Source organism: Eucalyptus grandis, chromosome 2 (genome assembly GCF_016545825.1).
Source record: "Eucalyptus grandis isolate ANBG69807.140 chromosome 2, ASM1654582v1, whole genome shotgun sequence".
NCBI lineage: Eukaryota > Viridiplantae > Streptophyta > Magnoliopsida > Myrtales > Myrtaceae > Eucalyptus > Eucalyptus grandis.
The window spans coordinates 34655841-34677032 of record NC_052613.1 but is presented as its reverse complement, the minus strand read 5'-3'; the positions used below and the strand labels follow the sequence as shown (position 1 = coordinate 34677032).

The window sequence follows — 21192 nt, the reverse complement described above, 5'->3', positions numbered from 1 at the left end:
ATCTTTCTTTTTCTTCTTTTGGGCCCCACCAGCCAAATATTACACAAGCTATGCCAAACCATGAAACGTCATACTTGCAAAACATATTTGGTTTCTTTTTAACTTGCAATTCATCTATGAATCTTGCCGGGATGTGTTTTAAAGGGTGAAAAATATGATTATAGTACTCTTGGCCTGAGAAACCGTAAAGCTTTGCTCAGTTTCTAGAGGGTACACTGAACAAAGAGGTGCTGACTTCAACCACGATTCCTAATCCTGCTGCTCCCAGCTATCCTGCCTTGGCGGGTCTATATTACTACTCGACGTTGAGATATATCCAGACCTTCTGGGTCTGTGGATTCTCTGTTTCGAAAATCCTAACCACTTCCCGAATCACATAAAGCTTTCTAATTGTTTAAAATAAGCACGGAAAAGAGGCACCTCGCGCTCGGCATTCTTGCTCGCTTACCCTCCTCGAGTTCTAATCAGCATATCCTCCCACATGTTAAATGAATACATCGCTAACAATTATTGCAATGGCATATAGTTTCGTCCACATGTTAAACGAATGAACGAAAGAGGAATCATGGGAAACTTTGAACTTGACATTCCGGCACTTGGAATGTTAGTTGAAGAACAACTGTTGAAAAAGAAAACAAGCGTTGGATGCCGAGACCAGACTTGATCTTCTGGTACATAAATGCTAAAGCAATAAATCCAAGAGAAAGATAAAAAGGCAGATAGATGTTTCCATTGGAAGAAAGTTCTCTCTCCTTCAACCCCTCGAGCTCTCGAATCTCCCTATATAAGTGGGGAAGCTCCGGTTTGGAGGCACATCGTGCAGGGCAGCTCTCCAAAGTTTGTGAGGACATAGCCTGAGAGCTTGAGTTTACTAGCAAAGAGATGAGGCCAGGAGGACCCGGAGGACAACCGCCAGGGTGGGGCCCTCCTCCGCCGGGGCCGCCAGGATTTCTCTGTGGCTTTTGCGACGTGATAGGCTCTTGGTATGTGAATGTTGGTTTCCCTTTGTGAGGATGCGCAATGCATGTGTACTGTTAGTAAGATGATTATTTTTAGGAGTTCTTAGTAACAACATATGGACCCGAGCAAGTTTTTAAAAGGCTCAAGGAAGAAACAAGGAGGAAGAAGGCACCACCCACTTTGGTGGCTCTGTTGGTAGTTCTTCCCCATCGTGGGGGGACCTGCTGACCCCTTGCTCAAGGGAGAGGGTTCGAATCACCACGGAATCGCCTGCATCTTACCCGGTGGCCGGGGGTGGTGGGTTCTCCAGTTCGCCCCCAGGGTTTACTCCAGCCGTTCGCGGCGTATGGGGCTTCCTGGGTCATCAAAACAAAAAACAAGGAGGAAGAAGGCCCTAGCAATTGTGGAGTAAACCAAACAGATTTGTAGTTTTTTTTCAAGAAAACCAACCAGATTTCAACAATGTGATTGTACGTAAAGAAGATGAAATCATTATACATTTGAAATATACATTTGAAATATGCGACGTCTTGAGATTTTTGGTCCGTCAAAATGCCACATCTACTTGTCTGCTCCGAGTTCCATTTTTCTCTGCTTCAGGGAAGCTCAAGAACTTTGCTTAACGTCATTATCGAATCACTGCCGTTCAAAGCGAAGCGAACTGACTTTTATTTTTCGTTCTGTGATGCTTCAAACAGCTTGAGCTCGTTGTGCTGTTGCTTGTTGATACGAGAGTGTTTTGGCAGGCCTCTCGAACCACCAGAACCCCCCGGACCTCCCGGCCCATCTGGACCGCCTCGCCGTTGAGCTCTCGTGCTGTGCTGGTTCAACCAATCAGGACCGCTCACAGCCAGAGCCTCTCATCCCTGGTTTTCTTGTCCTGGGGGTCATGCAGTAATCAGACTCCATTTCTTCGTAGGAAGAGAGCAACTTGCTCGCGTATCTCATGTCGGAAGTCAGTTCGCAGGACACATTCATGTGAATTGTCTATGGGAATCCTCTGTTTTTGATGATCAGGTCTTTTAGACCATGTATTGAATTTTATATTGGTGATGGTTGTCTTCATCAGATGATTGTTTTCACTAGGAATTTCTGGTGTTGTCTCGAGTACAGTTGAGCTTCCAATGCAACTAGTAAAAAAATGGCAAAGCCCCTGGCAAGGTCATAAATTACATGAAGAAGAGGTGCAATGCCTTAATTGAGACCCTTTAGATTGGACAGAAGAGGTGAAAGAAGGGTGATTCTATTTTCCATTAAAAATAGAAAACATTTTCTTTTATAGATACATTTTTTAAAGGTTAGGTAAGTGACAAAAAAATTGCTAGTAAAAGAAATACTGGTCACGCGGTAACTTATTGGTAAGTAACCCATTGACACTTTTATGAAATAACTAATTCCCTTTTACAATTTACAAATAATCAACTTTTTTTACATTTCACTAACTCGTTGGTTACCAAGACTAGCTAGTAGATTACTCTAATTTACATCGGAATTTTGTATGAGGATAAGTAAATTCAAAACTTTAGTAAGCTATGCAAATAAAAGTAGGTAGTACAAAAAATGCTAATTTGCAAACTATTTAAAAGATCATAATGTCATAAAAGTGTTGAATTACCAACAAGTTGCCCAAAAAAGGTCATCTGGTCATTTTTTTACCAATAGTTTTTGTATACTTTACGATATTTATTGAAATTATAGGCGTAGAAAAAAGAATATGTTACTTTTGGGTAGGAATCATAGTTAATGCCAGAAGAAATAATTTGTATTCTCTAATCTGGATTATCATCATAAAATGCACAAAAGAGAACTATTTACAGGAGCCTACGTGGCACACCGAAGTGGCAAAGTTAACACACGCCCTACGTCAGAATATAAGGTATGTTTTGTGCCGTTCTTTTATAATATTAAGCTTTTCAAATAGACAATTTGGATTAGACTAGACTCTATTCGTTACATGAAAAATGAATAGTTTAAAATAATTAGTCAATAAAAAAACATTCATTATCGTGGAAGATGAAAATATTTTTTGTTCAATTTTTTTATGAGCAATACAAGCAATCTTCTGGAAAAAAAAATATTTTTAGTTCATTTATTTTTATAAATGATACAAGCAATCTCTTTTAAGAATAAATTATTGATTTTCTATCAAAATCAAAGACCCTCAAGCTCTTCATATGTAATTTCTTATAATGTCTGTGCCCGTTTACGGGTTTCCCTTATTTAAGGATGTCTTGATGCTTCCCAAATTCTTTTATCTAATCATATTGAGCTCGCACGTGTTATCTTAATCGACCTTTTTTTGCGCGAGGAATAGTGCAGAGATCGAAAGTATATTTCTACTCGTTCTCCAGCATTATAAGCGTTTGGAATGAGCAATCATATCGAACTGAACGCCGTCGAACTCCAAGAAGCTGCGGGCAAAAGTAGGCGTCCTTCGATTTCAAACATGATATTGACTTTTGCCGTGTGCTCTCATGGAAACTTAAGAGTTAAGTGAGATCAAGAACATATTTCAACCGACGGATACACACTCTATGCATTTTCTAATGGAAAATCACCAAAAACGTTATAAATATATTATAATTGTGTCAATTTAATTTGAATTTTTTTGTCAATTAAATTTTCAATATTTTTATATTTGTACCAATTTAGTCTATTATGTTAATTTTAGCGGAAAATCGCCGACATGGATATTAATCATCTTATGTAAGACGGCCGACACCGACATATATAATTTTTAATAATATTTTTTATATTTTTCTGTTTTTTTTTCTTTTCTCTGTTTTTTTTTTTCCTTTCCTTCTTTCTCTAAGGGATCGCCACATTAGTGATCGACCAGAGGTGAGGTCTGGCAAGGTCAACTTCACCCAGCCACTAGCGAGGGGAAGTACTCGGAAAATGAGTGTTCTTGAGTACCCAAATGCATTTGACGGGCCTGAACTTTAAAAAATGGAGCAATGCTGCCTTCGACAATGGAGAATCCGAAGATTCTGCCGCTGTCGCCAACAAGGCCTCTTGGTCTTCCGACAATTTTGTCTTCATGAAGCTCTCTGAATCACTTGACTTGAACGATTATAGTAAAGAAAACCTGAGTGGCGAGCGCTCCTATTCTAGATTTCGCTCAAATCCTCGATCCCTTCAAAGCTCCGATGGAAGCAAAGCGTCCTGGAGCCTCTATCAACCAAAGCCAAAGACGAAGAGAAGGGCAGGAATATCGTTGCGGAGAATGAGAAGATACAGAAGGAGATTTTGCGCCTTGCATCAAGGCTCGCGAGCCTTGCCTAGCCACTAGCGAGGCTAGTGGCCAACGAGGGAGGGAAGGCCTCGCCAGCCCTTGCCTTTGGCCATTCATTGAGATTCGGCAATCGGCTAAAGAAAGAAGGGAAGGAAAAAAAAAAGAAAAATATTATAAAAAATTATCCACATTACTATCAAGTTGTCAAGAGTGCCATGTAGAATGGTCAATATCTATATCGGCGATCAATGGCAAAAATTGACTATGGACTAAATTGACATAAATACAAAAGATTTAACACTCAATTGGCAACAAAAACATATATATGATTGAATTGACAAAATTGTACTAAAACTTCTTTTAATTATTTTTCCTTTTTTGGAGCTTTCGTTCAATTCATGCCAATAGATACATGCTCTTACTTGATAGACAAAAGCAAATGACTCAGCCGGATCCACCAAACCGAGTACTCAATCGCTTACGGCCAGTCCCATAGCGTATGCACACAGGCTCACGCGGAAAGCGGTCACGGAAACATTGACTTGATGTCGCAAACTATTTTCGTCAAACGTTCAAGAGAGCAAATCCCCTTCAAACAAACCTGGAAAAAGAGCGTATCGCAACGATTCTCGAGTCCAACTTTGTAAATCCATCTCTTTTACGCCCGGCACGCAATCAATTATTCCCAATGCCACGACATCTGTCGCGTGAATTTGTGCTTTGGGACAACGGCAAATGAGAAAGCATGCACGTAGAGGTCGGCACAGTCGAAGGGCGGAACGTTAGGTTTGGACTGGTTGGTGGCGTCGCATCATTTACTTCGATGCCTCCTCAGCCACGCCGGTAGGGTTTCCACCATTACTTAGCTACGAAGCTCCTCCCTTTTCCTCCCTCTATATATACATTCCATCCATCAACTTCATAATCCGCATCGGTGCAACTTCCTCCATCGATTTGAGAAAGAGAGAGGGAGAAAGAGAGAGAGAGATCATGCCGCCTCCACCGTGGGGACCACCGCCGGGCCCGCACGGGCCTCCGGGGCCGTTCGGGTTCCTGTGCGGCGGGTTATGTCGCCTCGTCTCCACCTGGTGAGTTGGTCGACATCTTCTGTTCATATTTTACGTGGTAAATTAATGCGGCATTGCATTTATTTCGATTCACAACCAATGTTGAAAGCAAAGGTGAAAATGAATAGGAAATTCAATTCAATATAAATGAATAGTTATTATCTGGAGTATGTAAAAATTAATTTGTGGGAATTTCCTGTCATATATTTATGGAATGATATTTCTTGCTATCTATTTCTAGAAGCAAGTAACCGTAATTTCACAATTGATTTTGACTTGGATTGTGATTTTATTTCGTTCTTCTGTTGGCAGTGCGTACCTGCTGTGTTGCTGCTGCCTCTTCGAGAGCTGCTGCGGGCCGATATTCGGTGGGCCCGGAGGCCCACCAGGCGGCCCACCACGCTTCTGAGCGAGCCCACCTTTTTTTACCGAGAAACGTAAATGTCAAGACAAAAAAAAGATAATAAATTTCAAGAGAGAGAGAGAGAGACTGATGAAGACTCTAGATCCTCGATGTATTCCATTTCGTGCCGGTTTTTACAGAATGTTATTATGTTACACGTGTCCATGTTTTTTCGTACGATGTCGTTTTATCGCGGTTGACTTTGCCTACAAAAACGATTGACTGATGGATGGCAGGGTTGGTGTGTGGAAGTGGAGGGCGTTTGATCTCGCCCTTTTTTCTTTATGCTCATGTCATCCCACGTTATCTAATTTAATTTATGAAGCCGTCTCATTTTTCCCTTATTCTAAGTTTCCGACCATGGAAAATTAATGCAATGTACCATCTCGGGTCGCGATCATTCTTTTTGACAGTGCTCAAAGGCTCTCGTCAACATTCGGACTAAGAAAAGTACCAATTGACTAGTAACACATTAACGGGTTGAATTGGAATTAGTCTCGATATGACAAAATGGTTCGATTAGATCTGATGTACTAGTACGTTGTGTTGAAATTGAGAAATCGGTCTAGTGACCCGCTTTTCCTTCTTGTTTTTGGGCTTAAAAGAACGTGAAGCATGAGTTTTGAATGGTAGGTTACAGTGCAGCTGAGGATCACATGTTGCATGGAAATATAATCCTCTTGTTTCTCTCTTCTCCCCACTTCTCTCTTACCATCCTATTGTTAAGTGGCCACATACCTGCCTTCTACAAAACTCCATAAAACCTTCCTAAAACTTTCGCGAGTTCACGAGAGCGAACACAGAGAGATCGATGCCGGATTGGGGACCGCCGCCGGGAGGACCTCCCGGACCGCCAGGGCCGTGCGGGTGCTTAGGCTTTTGCTGCGACAGTATTTGCCGACTTGCATCTTCATGGTGAGAACTCGATTTCTTTGTATTGAGCCGCCAAGCCCTATCATTTTTTTAGTTCATAGACAAATTTTGGTTTTGTGAGAGCTCTCCAAGTCCAGTTTTAGGAGTAGTTGACCTAAGATGACTGACAATGGAAATACTTGAGCTGCGCCTATTCGAATGTCTGAATTAAGCTTTTCTAATCCTCTCAAATTTAGCATATAATTAAAATTTAGCAGATAATTAGATTTGAGTCATTAATTCGCATTTAGTGATTTATAATTTATAAGCACGCTTGTTTGTATCTGAATCCGAGAGCACAAGCGAATCCGAGGGGGTTCGGCAAGAGTCGTCCACCTCGGCCGATTGATGCTCGATCCAATTTTTGGAAGTTAAAGTCTCTGTAGAATTTTGCCAAATCTTTTTTCCCTCTCCCACTGCAGCAAAATTTCATATCTGACTAAATTCTGTAATCCATTTCCCCCAAAAAAATAAAATAAAAAATAAAATAAAAAGGTGATACACATGAAACCTAATTTCTGTGTATATTGATTTTCCCAGTTGCTATTACCTGTTCTGCTGCTGCATCTTCGAGAGCTGTTGCGGACCGGTTTTCGGTGGGCCCCGTGGTGGGCCTCCGGGTGGGCCCCGTGGTGGGCCTCCGGGTGGGCCCCCTCCCTTCTGATCGGCTCATTTACTCCGTGTGATCATTTAATGTATTGAAATTGATGTTGTGGGTTTCTCCTTCTACTTTGCTTGCTGATCAGCCCATATGTTCCGTGCCAGATCGGACGAATTTAATGTTGTGGGGTCCCTTTGTTTATCTTAATTATTTGCTCTCTAGACTGTAAATATAAAGACCATTTCATTTTGGGTCAGAAATAAACCTTGGAAATAAAAGTATTTAGATCATTATTGTACAATATCTTGAGGAACATTCATTCATCTCAACTAGGTCGCAATGTCACACAGATCATCTAAATACCAAAGTACATGGGCACAGGTTTTGTGCGACTTTGGCCATCATCATATATTGCATTGTGCTCAATCCCGACATGAAATTAGTGAAGTTGGATCCCAAGCAAAATCATGTCTCGTTGCTTGATATTGATTCAATTTGCAAATTTGCTTGGATCCATATTGAATCGATATTCCTGAAAAATGACCGGCAAACGTGAGGACATAAGTTATCATTTTGACGAAAGAGAAAATCATAAGACAAGTTTATTCGTGTTATGACTAGATTATAAAAGTATGCACTCATTCTACACATCACTAAAATTTCGCGCTGCGCCTAAAAAGGGACTTTTGTGTACCGTATGAATCCTTACGCCAAAGAGGAGATTCTATAAGATGGTAGCATAAAGAGGGATGGTGGACCCATTGATTGTAGAAGTTCATATAGTAGATTGATTTATTTTATGAATTAATCAAAATTTTGATAATAATTCTAGCCATGTAAAATTTATGTGATAATCCATTCGTCAAGTTGATGGAAGGTATAAATGTTAGATTCACATTCTGAGAAATTTTACATCAATTAAATTTTAATAAATTTAAATGAAAAAAAAAATCTTCCAAGGAAATATATAGTTAGTAAAAATCGTGATGAGATCGTGATTTTATAACTACAAATTCACAATTTAACTCTTCTTTTCTTTATTGGAAAGATAGTTTATTGGAAAGATAGTAGTAATTCATTTAAGCTCAAGTCCTTTTCAAGTCGAAGGAGCAGATTTGGTCTAAGCCCATTGAAGAAAAGGCCTTCTGAGTAATCGGACTTCATTCTCCTCTCGAGCCCTTTAAGATATTTTATGTTCTCAAGCTTTAATTTTGAATATCATATTACATCTCGCATCAATCCTAGTTTTATTTTGAAAATCGCCTCTTTTCAACCTAAGATGCTTCCATCCGGACCCAAAAAAAAAAAAAAAAAAAAAAAAACAAGAAAAAAGCTATAACTCCCCGATTCTCTCTCTGTCCTTGCATTTCGCATCATCCCACAATTTATGCCCTAATTGCGACCCATAATTTTGAATTGACATGCCATCAATCAAAGATAGCACCACAAGCGATGCCTCCTTTTTCACATTTCGCATCATCCCACAATTTATGCCCTAATTGCAACCCCTAACTTTGAATTGACGTGCCATCAATCAAAGATAGCACCACGAGCTATGCCTCCTTCTTCACATGAACACAGGCGTGCAAAGGGCGGATTCAATGCTCCAACATGAACATCTTTGCCACGTCGATGTGCCACTATTAATGACCATGCAACTAGCTACGCATCCCCCTTCACCTTCTCTCTCATACCCATACATATAAAAAGTGGTAGGACCAGGAATTAGAGCAAACCGACACTAGAAATTGGTTCGGTTCAGTTCAGAGTCCGAGTTCCAAATTTCTTGAACCAGTGCTAGGCCGACTGGTTCCCAAATAGGAACCAAACCAGACCAAATCAGGAATTAGAGAACCGAAGAACTATAGCTACAATGTCTTATGCTTGGTGCTGCATGATTTGTGCTGTATGAGTAATTTTGTTTTAATTTATTTCCTGCCTAACTTGTGATGAATTAACTATCTATAGATATTTTTGCATGTTGTCTTATTTTTTCTTCTCTCTTTAATCCTGATCAGAACATTATCTTCGATTTTGACTAAACTTAGTGGCTATTCAAGGAGCAATATCGGCTCCGAACAAAAAAAAAAGGAGCAATATCGGCACTAGTTCTGTCATCTCTTAGCTCTAGCTTGAAGCTAGTCCATGACATTCATTTTTTTTTTTATACCTTCTCCGGCCTTTGAATCCCCTGCACAAACACCAGAAAAGAACCGGCCAGTTGCTAGCTAAACCTTGGAAAAAACCTTGAAATCTCTAATTTACAAGATAAGTTCAAAGTTGCAAAAATTAAGCACTATTCTCAACAAGGTGAGTTCCAGTTGAAACCTAGACTGACCCTGGAATTGTTCCCCTACATATAGAGATTAAGATATTCAGATTGGCTGTTATTGTTTTGTTTCCTCCCACCAAATTCAAGCATTAAAAATATCTTCCAGATAAAAGAAAATTTTTATGACAATAACATCTATAGAGGATGTAGAATTTAAAGGTTAAAAATGTAGTTTATCTGCAATTTTTTCCTTAAACGAGTTGAAGTATACATAATAGTATTCATTTTCTTACTCTCTATTTTCTATATTTCCATGAAGAAAATAGGAGAAGCTTCTCTTCTCGTTTCTTTTTCTTTCTTCCCCTTTCATTTAAAAATTTTCTTTCCTTAAAAAAAAAAAAAAAACTCAAATTCCTAAGTATGAGATATGACAAATTCCTTGGCACTATCAGGGCAACATTTTGCTTGAGACAATCAAGCGCGGTAACGAAGATTATTCGTTCAAAAATTGTTCACGGCCACAATCGACCGGGACAACATCGACTAACAAAACGGACTTGGGATTTCTAAAGTCACGCTGAGTCCTTGTACTTGATTGACTCGAACCACAAGAGCAAGGATTGAAGCGCAAGTATGTACATATATTTTTGTCAAACGAAAGATTCTAAAGCTTTCAAATCTAGCAAAATCCAAATAACCTTAGAACAAAGCAAATGTCAAAATGCAAATAACAAGGCATAATTTGCAGCTAGAAGTACACTATCATCCTTAAGAATAGATCTGCCATCATAAACATTCAACATTCAATCACCATATTCAGTGATGAATACACACCGAGATCTCTCACTCCATTTGCAATGATCTGCAATGCGCATATAGGTTCAACGTCATCAATACCATCACCATGTAGAGATATCAACATCAATATGTTAAAATAATACATATCAAATATCTATAAGGAACTCCTAAATTTAATATCTAAATCTAGTTTGGTAGGCTCTTAGCTTTAAAAACTAAAAACTAAGAGCCTACAGGAAAGCAAGCATGTGCATAGATTGCATGAAAGAAAATTGAATAAGTAAAGGCAGTAAATCTTTAAATCTCGCGCTTCCGGTGTTCAAGGGTGGCCCTTCCTCCTCCTGAGGACTTATTCTATAGTCCATGAGCCATTGTCTCTTCCAATTCCCACTCTTGAAATCAAAGAGCCTAGCTAAGAATCTCGATCTCCATAACATTTCTCTAGCGTTTGACCTCACTGGTCTATCGCTTCCTCAAAATCGTCATGAAAGAGTGAAGAAATCATCTAAAGAAAATCTAAATTTGTACTCGTTAATATATCTAGTTGGATTGACTTTTTTATTTAAATTTAATATCATAGTTAAAAATTAATCAAGATATATTAACCGTTTTAAACTAGGGGGATTCTTCGATGCAGGATCTTTCAGTATCAAATTCAAAGTCACAATGGAGCCAAATGGCATAGGCTGATAAATGCTAACGAACCAGCGGCGTTGATACGTGCCGATCCAAAACTCACAAGAACGCTCCCTTCCAAAAGGACGACGAGCTGGCGCAGATCTTGTCGCTTATGCAGACGTCTCAGATCCACACGTACCGAACACGTTCTACATATAACATGGCCAATGAGGGGGACACCTGCTCTCTTCTCTCTCCTTTCATTTTCAGCACATGAGGACGTGCCTACGCCGACGACCCACAGTAAAGAGCCAAGACAGCGTGCTGAAACGCCGTAGGCCTTATCATCACTCAATTCGAAACGATCGCTGTGGCTGGCCATGTGATAACTCGTCGGCAATAGGTACGGACCGATGCATAGGTACGTGAGTTGTCTAGTGAATAGGAAGCCGACGTAGGTCTTCGGCGTGCGGTAACGTCCAAGGCATGCGATTATTCGGTCCCGGTGAGATCCAATGAGATTATTCAAGCATTTTGGGTAGGGATGTGAAAAGAACTGAGATTCGCCTGACCGTTGGAACGGGACGGAATCCGCCTGCCGGCGATTGGAGAGAATCGGTTCGATTCCCAGCCAATTTATGAGAATCGGTGAATACTAATCCGATTCCCGGTTCTATAAGCGGTTTCGTTCCACCCACCCACCTAGACCAAACCGATTAATTAACAAACCCAGCATCAAAAGGATCAACAAAGTTCTAAGATCCACCATCTTTGTCACATTGCTAGTTGGGGTTGGTGTGTTATCAAGAAACTTTCCATCATTAGTAATGTGTGTTTATCTACTCTGCTGTAAAGATTCATTTACTTCTTTTTGAGAGGATTCAACAATATTCGAATCTCAACTCTTGCCTTTAATTTTAAAGAGTAGCAGTGTATCCATCATCTCGGATAGCTCGGTGTCGATGTCATCAACATACACTGCTGTTTGCTTGTTACTCCTCTCATCTTCAAATTATGAATCCTCCCTCTGGTGGTTCTTCTTTCCCCTAATTCCACTGAGAGGCAAAATGTCACTTTCATCCTCCTCCAAGTTAATCACATCCAGTGATTTCTTTTCCTTAGACCATGAGTTTACTAGAAACTTTCTAGTATATTATGAGTTTAACTCGATATGAAGAGTTCTCATTGTAGGATTTAGAAAGTGATATTATTGTGAGACCGGTTCCATGAATCCACCCGGGAATCGGACCGAATCGGCAATCCGGTTCTCGGGTGGATCCATGCAATAAATGGGTAAATCCCGGTTCTAATTTTTCGGAACCGGTCCTTAGCGGGCGGTTTCCGATTCTAGGTCGGGAATTGCCCGCTTGGACCATGCACATCCTTAGTTTCGAGTGACTTAAAATTCAGGCTATGTGGAGGGTAATGAAAAAGGACTATGTCCATAGTCGCTCCTTTACCTTCGGGCATCCTAATCTCTAAGGAAAACCTTTCCGATATTTCACAGCTGATTGTTGAACTTATCTAGCCCTCCAGATCGTCTTGTCGTGCCCTCTATCCTCTTCTCTCTCTCTGTCTCTCTCTACTTGAGCATAAGCTCATGCCTGGGGGAACGATCCACTACCGCAATCAAAAAGGTTTCGCTTGGCAAATATGAAGATGACCCTTAATTATGGAGGGTCTTGTTAAGAAATACTTGAAATAATATATTTTCCAGGCATAGGTTATGCATCTGACGACTATATTGGAAATCACTATATTTCATTATTAAATCTTCAAGACACTTTTTGGCAAACTCCAATTATTTTTATAATTCAATAATTCATGTCCAGGTTGAGTCGGCATGCAATTGGTGAATACAAAACAAGTCATGCGATATCATGTGAGCAGTGGGGGTATAATTCAAAATTATTTATCGAGAGAATAATATCATTATTTTTCTATCAATCCCCTAATCTTAGGCTGACTTATGTTAAATAACGAAGGAAGCAAAACTCAATTCGATTACGAAGCTAGCCTGAAATATCACTACGGCTGCAACGCCAACAAAGTCTTAAGTTTTAAGCAAACATGTGCAGTACACCTAACATACCCTTCCTGCCGATAAATAAGACTTTAAACTTTACGTGTCTTTTCTTTTTATCTGATCAGTGACCATACAAGGTCCGAGTTTTGTGTATATCCATCTGTGACTAGGAAATAATTATTTAGTATATGAGTAATAATAGTATAAACTTTATAAAATTAATGTAAAATTTTCTTTACATCGGAGGTGTGGCCCGTGATTTTTTTGTAAAATTATATATATAGGTATACAAGTATGCCAAGAAAATTATGGTCGTTCGAAGATTGTCAAATTCAAAGGATAACCATCCAATTTGGAAAATACTTGGCTTGAGATCGAAATTTCTCAGCACGTCATTTTCTTTTTTTTTTTTTTTTTGGTAGGAAGATGTCATTTTCAGTGTGTCCAACTTGCATAGAATCTCTTGCCAAAAAAAAAAAAAAAAAAAAACTTGCATAGAATCTCCCCAGTCCACCAAAAAAAAAAACAGTATTTATAAATAAAGAAAAAGACGATTCAAATTGAATAAGCCTTAAACAATTAGATTATGTGGATTGAAATGGACACCCCCAATGTGTCGCTTTCAGTAAAAATAATCGTTTAGTATTCCAGAATGACCCTAGTCAAATCAAATTTCAAATGATAGTGGGTATATTATATTATTTTGATACATAAATCTGCACTTTGATTACGCTTGTCGTATCATTAATTATTAAAATGTGGATCTTTTTCCGATATTTCCGATATTTCTTTATCTTGCTTATATGCATGATATTTCTTTCTTTTTAAATAACTCCCACTTTTGTTCTTGCCAGACCCATCAATTTCGAGCGGGGTTCTATTGAAAGTGAATATGGCGGAATTAATTACTCAACATTTTTCATTTCCTCTTCCATTAATGGAAGGTTTACTGGGTAATCAACATTTCCTTCCTTAAGGACCGAGTGGCAATTTGGTGAATTAAATAGCTTTTAGGATGCACATAAATAATTAGCAATTTTTAGAGATCTGTCGAGGCAAAGCCGTGCCTATTTGTCCGAGTCAGCATTGATAGACAAAAGCGACCTCTGCTTGTATTGTCTGCAGAACAGACCCGGTGGTCCCATTGGAGATGTCGGCTGAATATATGAGGAAAAGGACGAATATGTTCATGTCAAAGGATTTTTAATGGGTAGCATAGGATCGCAAGAAACTGTCTCTGTCTTAGACAAAGAAGGAATAGAAAAAATAAAATAAAAGGAGGACAAATTAAAAATAATGATGATTTGCATGGTGATTAGTCAATTTACTTATAAATTTCGTAGAGAAAAAAGAAGGATGGCTTTTGCACGTGATTCCATTAATCTTTAGCTTCCAACCGCATCAAAGGCCCGGAGGTCATGGGATTCAGATTGATGATGATTTCACATCAAGTGAGCCAGGTGTCCCGTCTCCTTTTAGGTCTTTTCTTGTAATTGCATCCACATAAATATAATTAAATTAATATTTTGCTGAATGGGTGTTGAGATATTTGTTCAAAAATTACTAAAACAATTTTTTCGATCTCGACACTTTAATTTTATTTTTTGCATCTTGGGCAATTAATGTTTTGAAGATGACCTACTAGATACCATAATGTTGAATCATGTTGTTTTCACTGATTGAGTAACACATCAAAACATTAAACACTTAAAAATGCTCTTCATTCACAAAAGATGTAAATCAACCTCTTCAGATAATTCGGACTATATTCATAAGGCAAAGAACATATGAAATGCGAGCCGAAATTTGAGAGTCGTCATTAAAATTTTTTTTATAAAGGGGATTGAAATAATGGATGGAAACATGCAAGGTCAATTAATTTTAAGTTAATTTAAATTCAAATGGTTGTTTCACGTGATTTTTTTCGCTTTTCATGATTATCCAATTTCTTATTTTCGATTTGGCCTTAAAGAGAAGCCGCCTAATCACAATTGCGGAAACAGATTTTTTTATTATCACAATCGATAATTAAAAAAATAATTCCTAAAACATTTACAGCGCATCATGGGCATTAAATTTTTGAAGATGACCTATTAGATACCACAATGTTGAATCATGTTGTTTTCACTAATTGAGTAATATAGATTAAGTGTTTTGACCAGAACATTAAACACTTAAAAATGCTCTTCATTCACAAAAGATGCGAATCAACTTCTTCAAATAATTCGGGCTATATCCATACGGTGAGAACATATGAAATACAAGCCAAATTTGAAAGAGTCGTCATTGAAATAGTTTTTCTAAATAATGGATGGAAACATGCGGCGTCAATTAATTTTAAGTTAATCTAAATTCGCGATAAGCAAATTCAAATGGCTGTTTCGCGTGATTTTCTTCGCTTTTCATGATTATTCAATTTCTTATTTCCGATTTATCCTTTAAAGACAAGCCGCATAATCACAACTGTGGAAACATATTCTTTTATCATCGCAATCGATAATTGCTAAAAAAAAAAAAATCATCGCAAATAATTAAAAAAAAAACATTTTTACAGCGCTTGGAAGCACCTCGACGATCCTGGAATGAATAAGAAGCCAGCTGACGTGGCGGTCACGGATGTCCGTCTGGGCGTCGACCGGCGGTGCTAGGGTACGCCCGTTCCCACGGACGACGCCCGATCTCCACCGCCGGGGGCATGCGGATCGGACGATCCTCATTCAATTTCGTCGGATCCGGGGATTCCATCACCGTCCGTACACTACCCTCGCTCTCCCTCCTCCTCCTTATGTTGTCGTCCTACGTCTTTCTCCGTCTCTGTCTCTCTCTCTTCATTTCGCCCACTGTTTCCTCCGCACAGCACGCCCTCTCTTTCTCTCTCTCTAGCGGCCATTTTCTCCAGCACTCCAGAGCTTTCTATCTCCTTCTCGAACAGGCATTGTCAGCACCCTCCATCCATCCCTCCCCATCTCTCTGCAAAACCGGAATTGAAATCGCGCTTCGGCGTTCATTGCAGTAGCTTGGCGCGTTCCCTCGTTCGGTTCGGTTCGGTTCGCTTGAGACTTCGAGCTTCGTGCATACCGACGTTTTCAATCTCTCTCTCGCTTCGTGCCCGCGATTTTGAAGCGAGGAAAACATCCGTTTTTAGCCCGTGTAATGCTTCTTCATGCATGCGCCTCGCGCCGGAGCTATCTGGTATGGCGTTCGCGCGGTTCGCTCGTCTTCCCGTTTCGTGTTTCATTGGTGACGAATTTGGAAATGGCGCGGTGTAACTTGTTGGCTTTTTCTGAGGTTCCCGTTGTACTAATTATCTGCCCTTGTTTGGTAGCTATCGAAAGGCTCCGGATTGTAATGTTTGGTTTGGCGATAATTTGACTTGGGTTTTTTTTTTTTCTGGACGCCGCTCGCTGTTTAGTAACTACAAAAAAGGATCTTGATTGTGATGTTTGAGCTGGAGATAATTCGAATTTGCGTTTTTTCTGGATGCAGAATTCGGCATCCTGAGGTTCGAGGGAAGCTTTAGGAGATGGACAGTTCGGAGACATAGATTGCGCGAGACTGTTCCTTGAAGAGGCGTTCTTGATTCGTGGTGTTGTAAACCCGTAGCTCGGTGTGTTATCGAAAGAAGGGTGTTCGTTTGTTTAGTTGAGATCTTGGTACAATGGATGCCTCGTTCAGCACCATTGTATCAAGGCTGCAGGCGCTGTCCACCTCGGATCATACGTCCGTGGTGTCCTTGAACCTGTTCGTGGCGCTCCTCCTCGCTTGCATCGTGATCGGTCATCTCTTGGAAGAGAACCGGTGGATGAATGAGTCCATCACTGCTCTGATGATCGTGAGTCCTCCGTCTCGCATGGACGTTGTACTAGTGGATTTGTTGTAGCCCAATTATATTCTTTGCTCACGTGGATTCGAGTTTAAGGTCGTATCTTGAAAAAATTGAGCTTCTGGCTTGCGCCTTGCGTGTCGGCGTTACTTGTACATGTGCAAACATTTCTTTTTGGTCTTGTGCCAGAGGCTGAGGGCTTTTGGTTTAATTCAAGTAGGTTGTTAGTAATTGCTTTCGAATTTTTTTGCAGGGATTATGTACCGGTATCGTTATTTTACTGACCACAGGAATGAAAAGCTCCCATCTCTTAGTGTTTAGTGAAGATCTCTTCTTCATATATCTTTTGCCACCTATCATATTCAATGCGGGGTAAGTTAATTTCCAATTGGAGTGGTGAAGAACGTTTCTCAGATCATCTTACACGGTAGCATTTAGGCATCATTCTTTTTATGTGGTAACTTCTAGGCATCATTTGCTGCTACATGTTTGTTTTTCGAATATGTCTTCAGAATACAAGTAACTCCACTGACTGAGATTAGGTTGGATTTTTCCATAATTGTAAAGAGTTCCTTGAACTGTAAACAGGCTTCGAAAGAATTCTAACATGGGCTTTATAAACTGTGAGGGATAGACTATATAGATGGATTGGAGACTGATCATCAAAGATTTGAATAATTTGATAGTCAGCGAAATGTCCTTGTATATTAATCTGTTATACTTTACAAAATATAGAATTGACAGACAAGTTGTATAATTTAATTTACTGTCTTATCTTTGAACTTTACAGGAAGGTTGCCTATATCTTCTAGGGTTGAAAGTGTTCTGACTATTTTCTATGGGATTTATCTCCTTTCTATTTTCTAATCTCTGTTGAGTGAATAAATAATTTCTTATAGGCTTCTGATATGGGGTTTTAATAAGTTATTTTATTGGTGCTAATCATCCTTTTCAGGTTTCAGGTGAAAAAGAAGCAATTCTTTAGAAACTTTATGACCATCATGCTATTTGGCGCTATCGGTACCTTAGTTTCGTGCACTATTATTTCACTAGGTAAGTTAAGGATTTTACTTTCATTTTTTGGCTCGCCATGTCAAAGGATGATTGTGTATATTGCTTCTTATATTCTTCAATGCCTTGAAGATCTATTCCACTGATTTTTTTTCCCCAAAAGAAAATCCAAGCAGCATTTTGAACTGTTTCCAGGGTTGGGAGAGTGGCAAGTTACTGTATGGGCAGTGGCCCTGGAACTTTAATTTAGCCTAGTAGAAGACAAGATTGTGGTTATAAATCATATTTGCATCTGATAGTTGATAGCAACTGCTTTTTTGTCAGGTGCTATAGAGTTTTTTAAGAAGATTGGCATCAATTCATTCGACATAGGGGATTACATAGGTACAACTTTGGTTCTCCTTTCATTTTTCTGAGACAGTATGATTTTTTTCTCTCTTGTTTCTATTTCTATCAGTAAAATATATTACAAAAGATATGCTTCTGACTATGTCGTCTGTATTTCCAATTCAAGCCATTGGTGCCATATTTGCTGCAACAGATTCTGTTTGCACCTTGCAGGTACTTTATTATTTACACTTCAAGTTACTGTTTTAAACAATCATGTTGGACGTGTAATCACCACCTTTTATATATGGTGTGCAGGTGCTTAATCAGGACGAGACACCCTTGCTTTACAGCTTGGTGTTTGGAGAAGGTGTTGTGAATGATGCAACATCAGTGGTGCTTTTCAATGCAATACAGAGCTTTGATCTTAATCATATCGATCCCAGAATTGCTTTGCAGTTCATCGGCAATTTCTTCTATTTATTCTTCGCAAGCACTATGTTAGGAGTGTTGGTAAGTCCACCTACTCCCCCCAAAACGGGCACATGCATTGACATGCATTTGCAGACAGACACCAACAAATCCTCAGTCACTAGTTTCTTTATATAGTTATTGCCTCAGCAATCATTTTATGGAGTATTTTCTGTTCTTGCAGACTGGATTGCTTAGTGCTTACATTATTAAAAAGCTCTATTTTGGCAGGTACTTCTCAGAAACTGAATTTGCAGGTCACCTTAATTATATCTTTTGGTTATTGTATACTTTGTCTGGTAATAGTCAATAGCCTATCTAATTAAGGTGAAAAGATTTTGTCGAGCTAGGCTGATGTTTGGTTATCCCTGGCTAACAACACTGTAGTGGCTGATCTTCTGTGAAAGTGCGAGAATTTTCATACTATGCGGAGTGCCTTGCACCTCAGATAGCTATTTCCATTCTAGGAAGTGTTTGCATGAGTTTGTTGTGATCAAATATAGTTAAAAGAATGCCTTTCAAGGTTTTGCCCAATTTTTAAATTTTTATCAGCCCAGATTCGATCACCATGATCACGTGGTAGATGTTATTATCTTGAGATATTGGGTTTACACATACCATACAGGTGTTACGTTGGAACATGTTCTAAGTTCTTAGTTTATTTCTTTCCTGTAATATACTGAGTTTCTGAATTGAACATTTCAATTCTATTCTGGAAGCTCAGGCACTCTACAGATCGTGAAGTTGCTCTTATGATGCTCATGGCATACCTGTCCTACATGATGGCTGAAGTAAGCTTACTCAGAGCTTTATGGTTAGCTTTTGATAGCTCCTCCTTTTACAATTATCTAAATTCATGGCGGTCTTTTGAAATATTTCTCTTTAACATGCTAATATATCCATAATGCAGCTGTTCTACTTAAGCGGCATTCTCACTGTCTTTTTCTGTGGGATAGTGATGTCCCATTACACTTGGCACAACGTGACTGAAAGTTCACGAGTCACTACAAAGTAAGCTTTTCTGATATTAAATCTTAAATTTTCATTTTTCTAGCCTGTGCGCATGCATTGTAAATTACTTACGCAATGCTTCTCTCTCTCTCTCTCTCTCTCTCATTGTCAGGCATGCTTTTGCGACCCTATCATTTGTTGCTGAGACTTTCATCTTCCTTTATGTCGGAATGGATGCTTTGGACATCGAAAAGTGGAGATTTGTGAGCAATAGGCACGCCCTAGTTTCCCTCTTGACTTTCTGTTTTCATTCTATTGAAACTTACTATCACTTCTGCTAGAGATAGCTACCTTTGATTTGTCTGAATTGCTTAGTGTGACTGACTAAAATGTACATTCAACTGTCTTTTTACTTTTGCAGTCCTGGGACATCAGTTGCCGTGAGTTCAGTACTGCTGGCATTGGTTCTAGCTGGAAGGGCAGCATTCGTTTTCCCCCTATCCCTTCTGTCCAACCTAACCAAGAAAAATCCCAACGAGAGAATCAGCTTCAGACAGCAAGTATGTTCTGTGTGAGATGCAAATTATGTCCTCTTGAGTAATCTATTCAACAACTAACGACTATTAGTCTTTAGGTGATTATATGGTGGGCAGGACTCATGAGAGGCGCTGTATCTATGGCCCTAGCTTATAACAAGGTAAATGCAGCTTTTCTGTGGGTGTGCCCGTGCATGTGCGTGCATGGGTGCGTGCTTGTCTGTATGTGAGAGTGGGGAGGAGCAATTTTATTTGACATGGGTTTATTTATTTGCAGTTCACTAGTTCTGGCCATACTCATCTGAGGGATAATGCCATCATGATCACAAGCACTATAACTGTCGTCCTCTTCAGCACTGTGGTAAGATGACTTGCTCTTTTTCTCTTTTTCTGTTCTGCCGTATAGCGTTGCAACATGGGTTCTGCAGTTACATACCCTTTCTTTCATTCACAATTTAGATACTCTCCGATGTTTCAATGGTCTCATGCGACTGTATTTTCTCAGGTGTTTGGTTTTTTGACCCAACCTTTGATAAGGTTATTGCTACCGTCCCCCAAACACACAAGCATCGTAGTCTCCGATCCAAATACTCCCAAGTCCTTTACTTTTCCGCTTCTCAGAGGCGGGCAAGATTCTGAACCTGATCTTGTGGTCCCCGACATCGGCCGCCCAGGTAGCCTCAGGGCGCTCTGGACCACACCAGCACATACTGTTCATTACTACTGGCGCAAATTCGACGATGCCTTCATGCGCCCAGTCTTTGGTGGCCGTGGTTTTGTCCCATATGTTCCCGGCTCCCCCACAGAAAGGAGCGTCCATCAGTGGGAAGGCTAGGCTGCATCGTGTAGAGTATTAATTAAGTAATGCAGCTGTTGTTGAGAACCTGAATGCAATTTTGTACGAGCCCTTTTCTCGGTTTCTTTCTCGACGAGACAGAAGCGTCGTGCCACATCCAATAATCGATGAATAGTGTACCATAGGTGTGAAATTAAATATGAGGTGCGAAGAGGCCTTGCGCGATAGCACATCTAATGTCTTCTTCGCATCAAATTCCTGTAATTGTAGTGTTTCACCGGCCTTGTATCATATCGAGCAGGTGATGTTTCAATTTAGAAGACCAGGTGTCTCAATTAGCGTATCAACATGTGTAGTTTGTGCTTTCATCAAACATTTCGCTGGA

General features: G+C 39.6%; 1 protein-coding gene and 2 long non-coding RNA genes across 3 annotated transcripts; all 3 read left to right on the top strand.

Annotated features, from left to right (window-relative positions):
* The first annotated feature begins 5103 nt into the window (after positions 1-5103).
* Positions 5104-5842, top strand: LOC108956232. The gene is made up of 2 exons (XR_001982361.2): positions 5104-5283; positions 5575-5842. It is a non-coding gene; the product is annotated as an uncharacterized LOC108956232 (long non-coding RNA).
* Positions 5843-6312: 470 nt separating this feature from the next.
* Positions 6313-7479, top strand: LOC104430910. The gene is made up of 2 exons (XR_722697.3): positions 6313-6580; positions 7118-7479. It is a non-coding gene; the product is annotated as an uncharacterized LOC104430910 (long non-coding RNA).
* Positions 7480-15718: 8239 nt separating this feature from the next.
* LOC104430916 (sodium/hydrogen exchanger 2) lies at positions 15719-21154 on the top strand. The gene is made up of 15 exons (XM_010043635.3): positions 15719-16084; positions 16379-16724; positions 16969-17087; positions 17671-17768; positions 18051-18110; positions 18241-18287; positions 18372-18566; positions 18709-18755; positions 19249-19315; positions 19435-19535; positions 19648-19749; positions 19897-20035; positions 20110-20172; positions 20289-20372; positions 20517-21154. The coding sequence occupies exons 2-15, from the start codon at positions 16551-16553 to the stop codon at positions 20844-20846; spliced, it is 1626 nt and encodes a 541-aa protein (XP_010041937.2). The 5' UTR covers positions 15719-16084; positions 16379-16550; the 3' UTR covers positions 20847-21154.
* Positions 21155-21192: the final 38 nt, after the last annotated feature.

What these genes read in the sequence shown, in the direction of transcription:
- LOC104430916 (XM_010043635.3), top strand. Translation starts at nt 16,551, where the DNA reads ATGGATGCCTCGTTCAGCACCATTGTATCAAGGCTGCAGGCGCTGTCC. An exon ending in CGACATAGGGGATTACATAG is followed by an intron (nt 18,111 to 18,240) that starts GTACAACTTTGG and finishes TTCCAATTCAAG; the next exon opens with CCATTGGTGCCATATTTGCT. An exon ending in ATTCTGTTTGCACCTTGCAG is followed by an intron (nt 18,288 to 18,371) that starts GTACTTTATTAT and finishes TATGGTGTGCAG; the next exon opens with GTGCTTAATCAGGACGAGAC.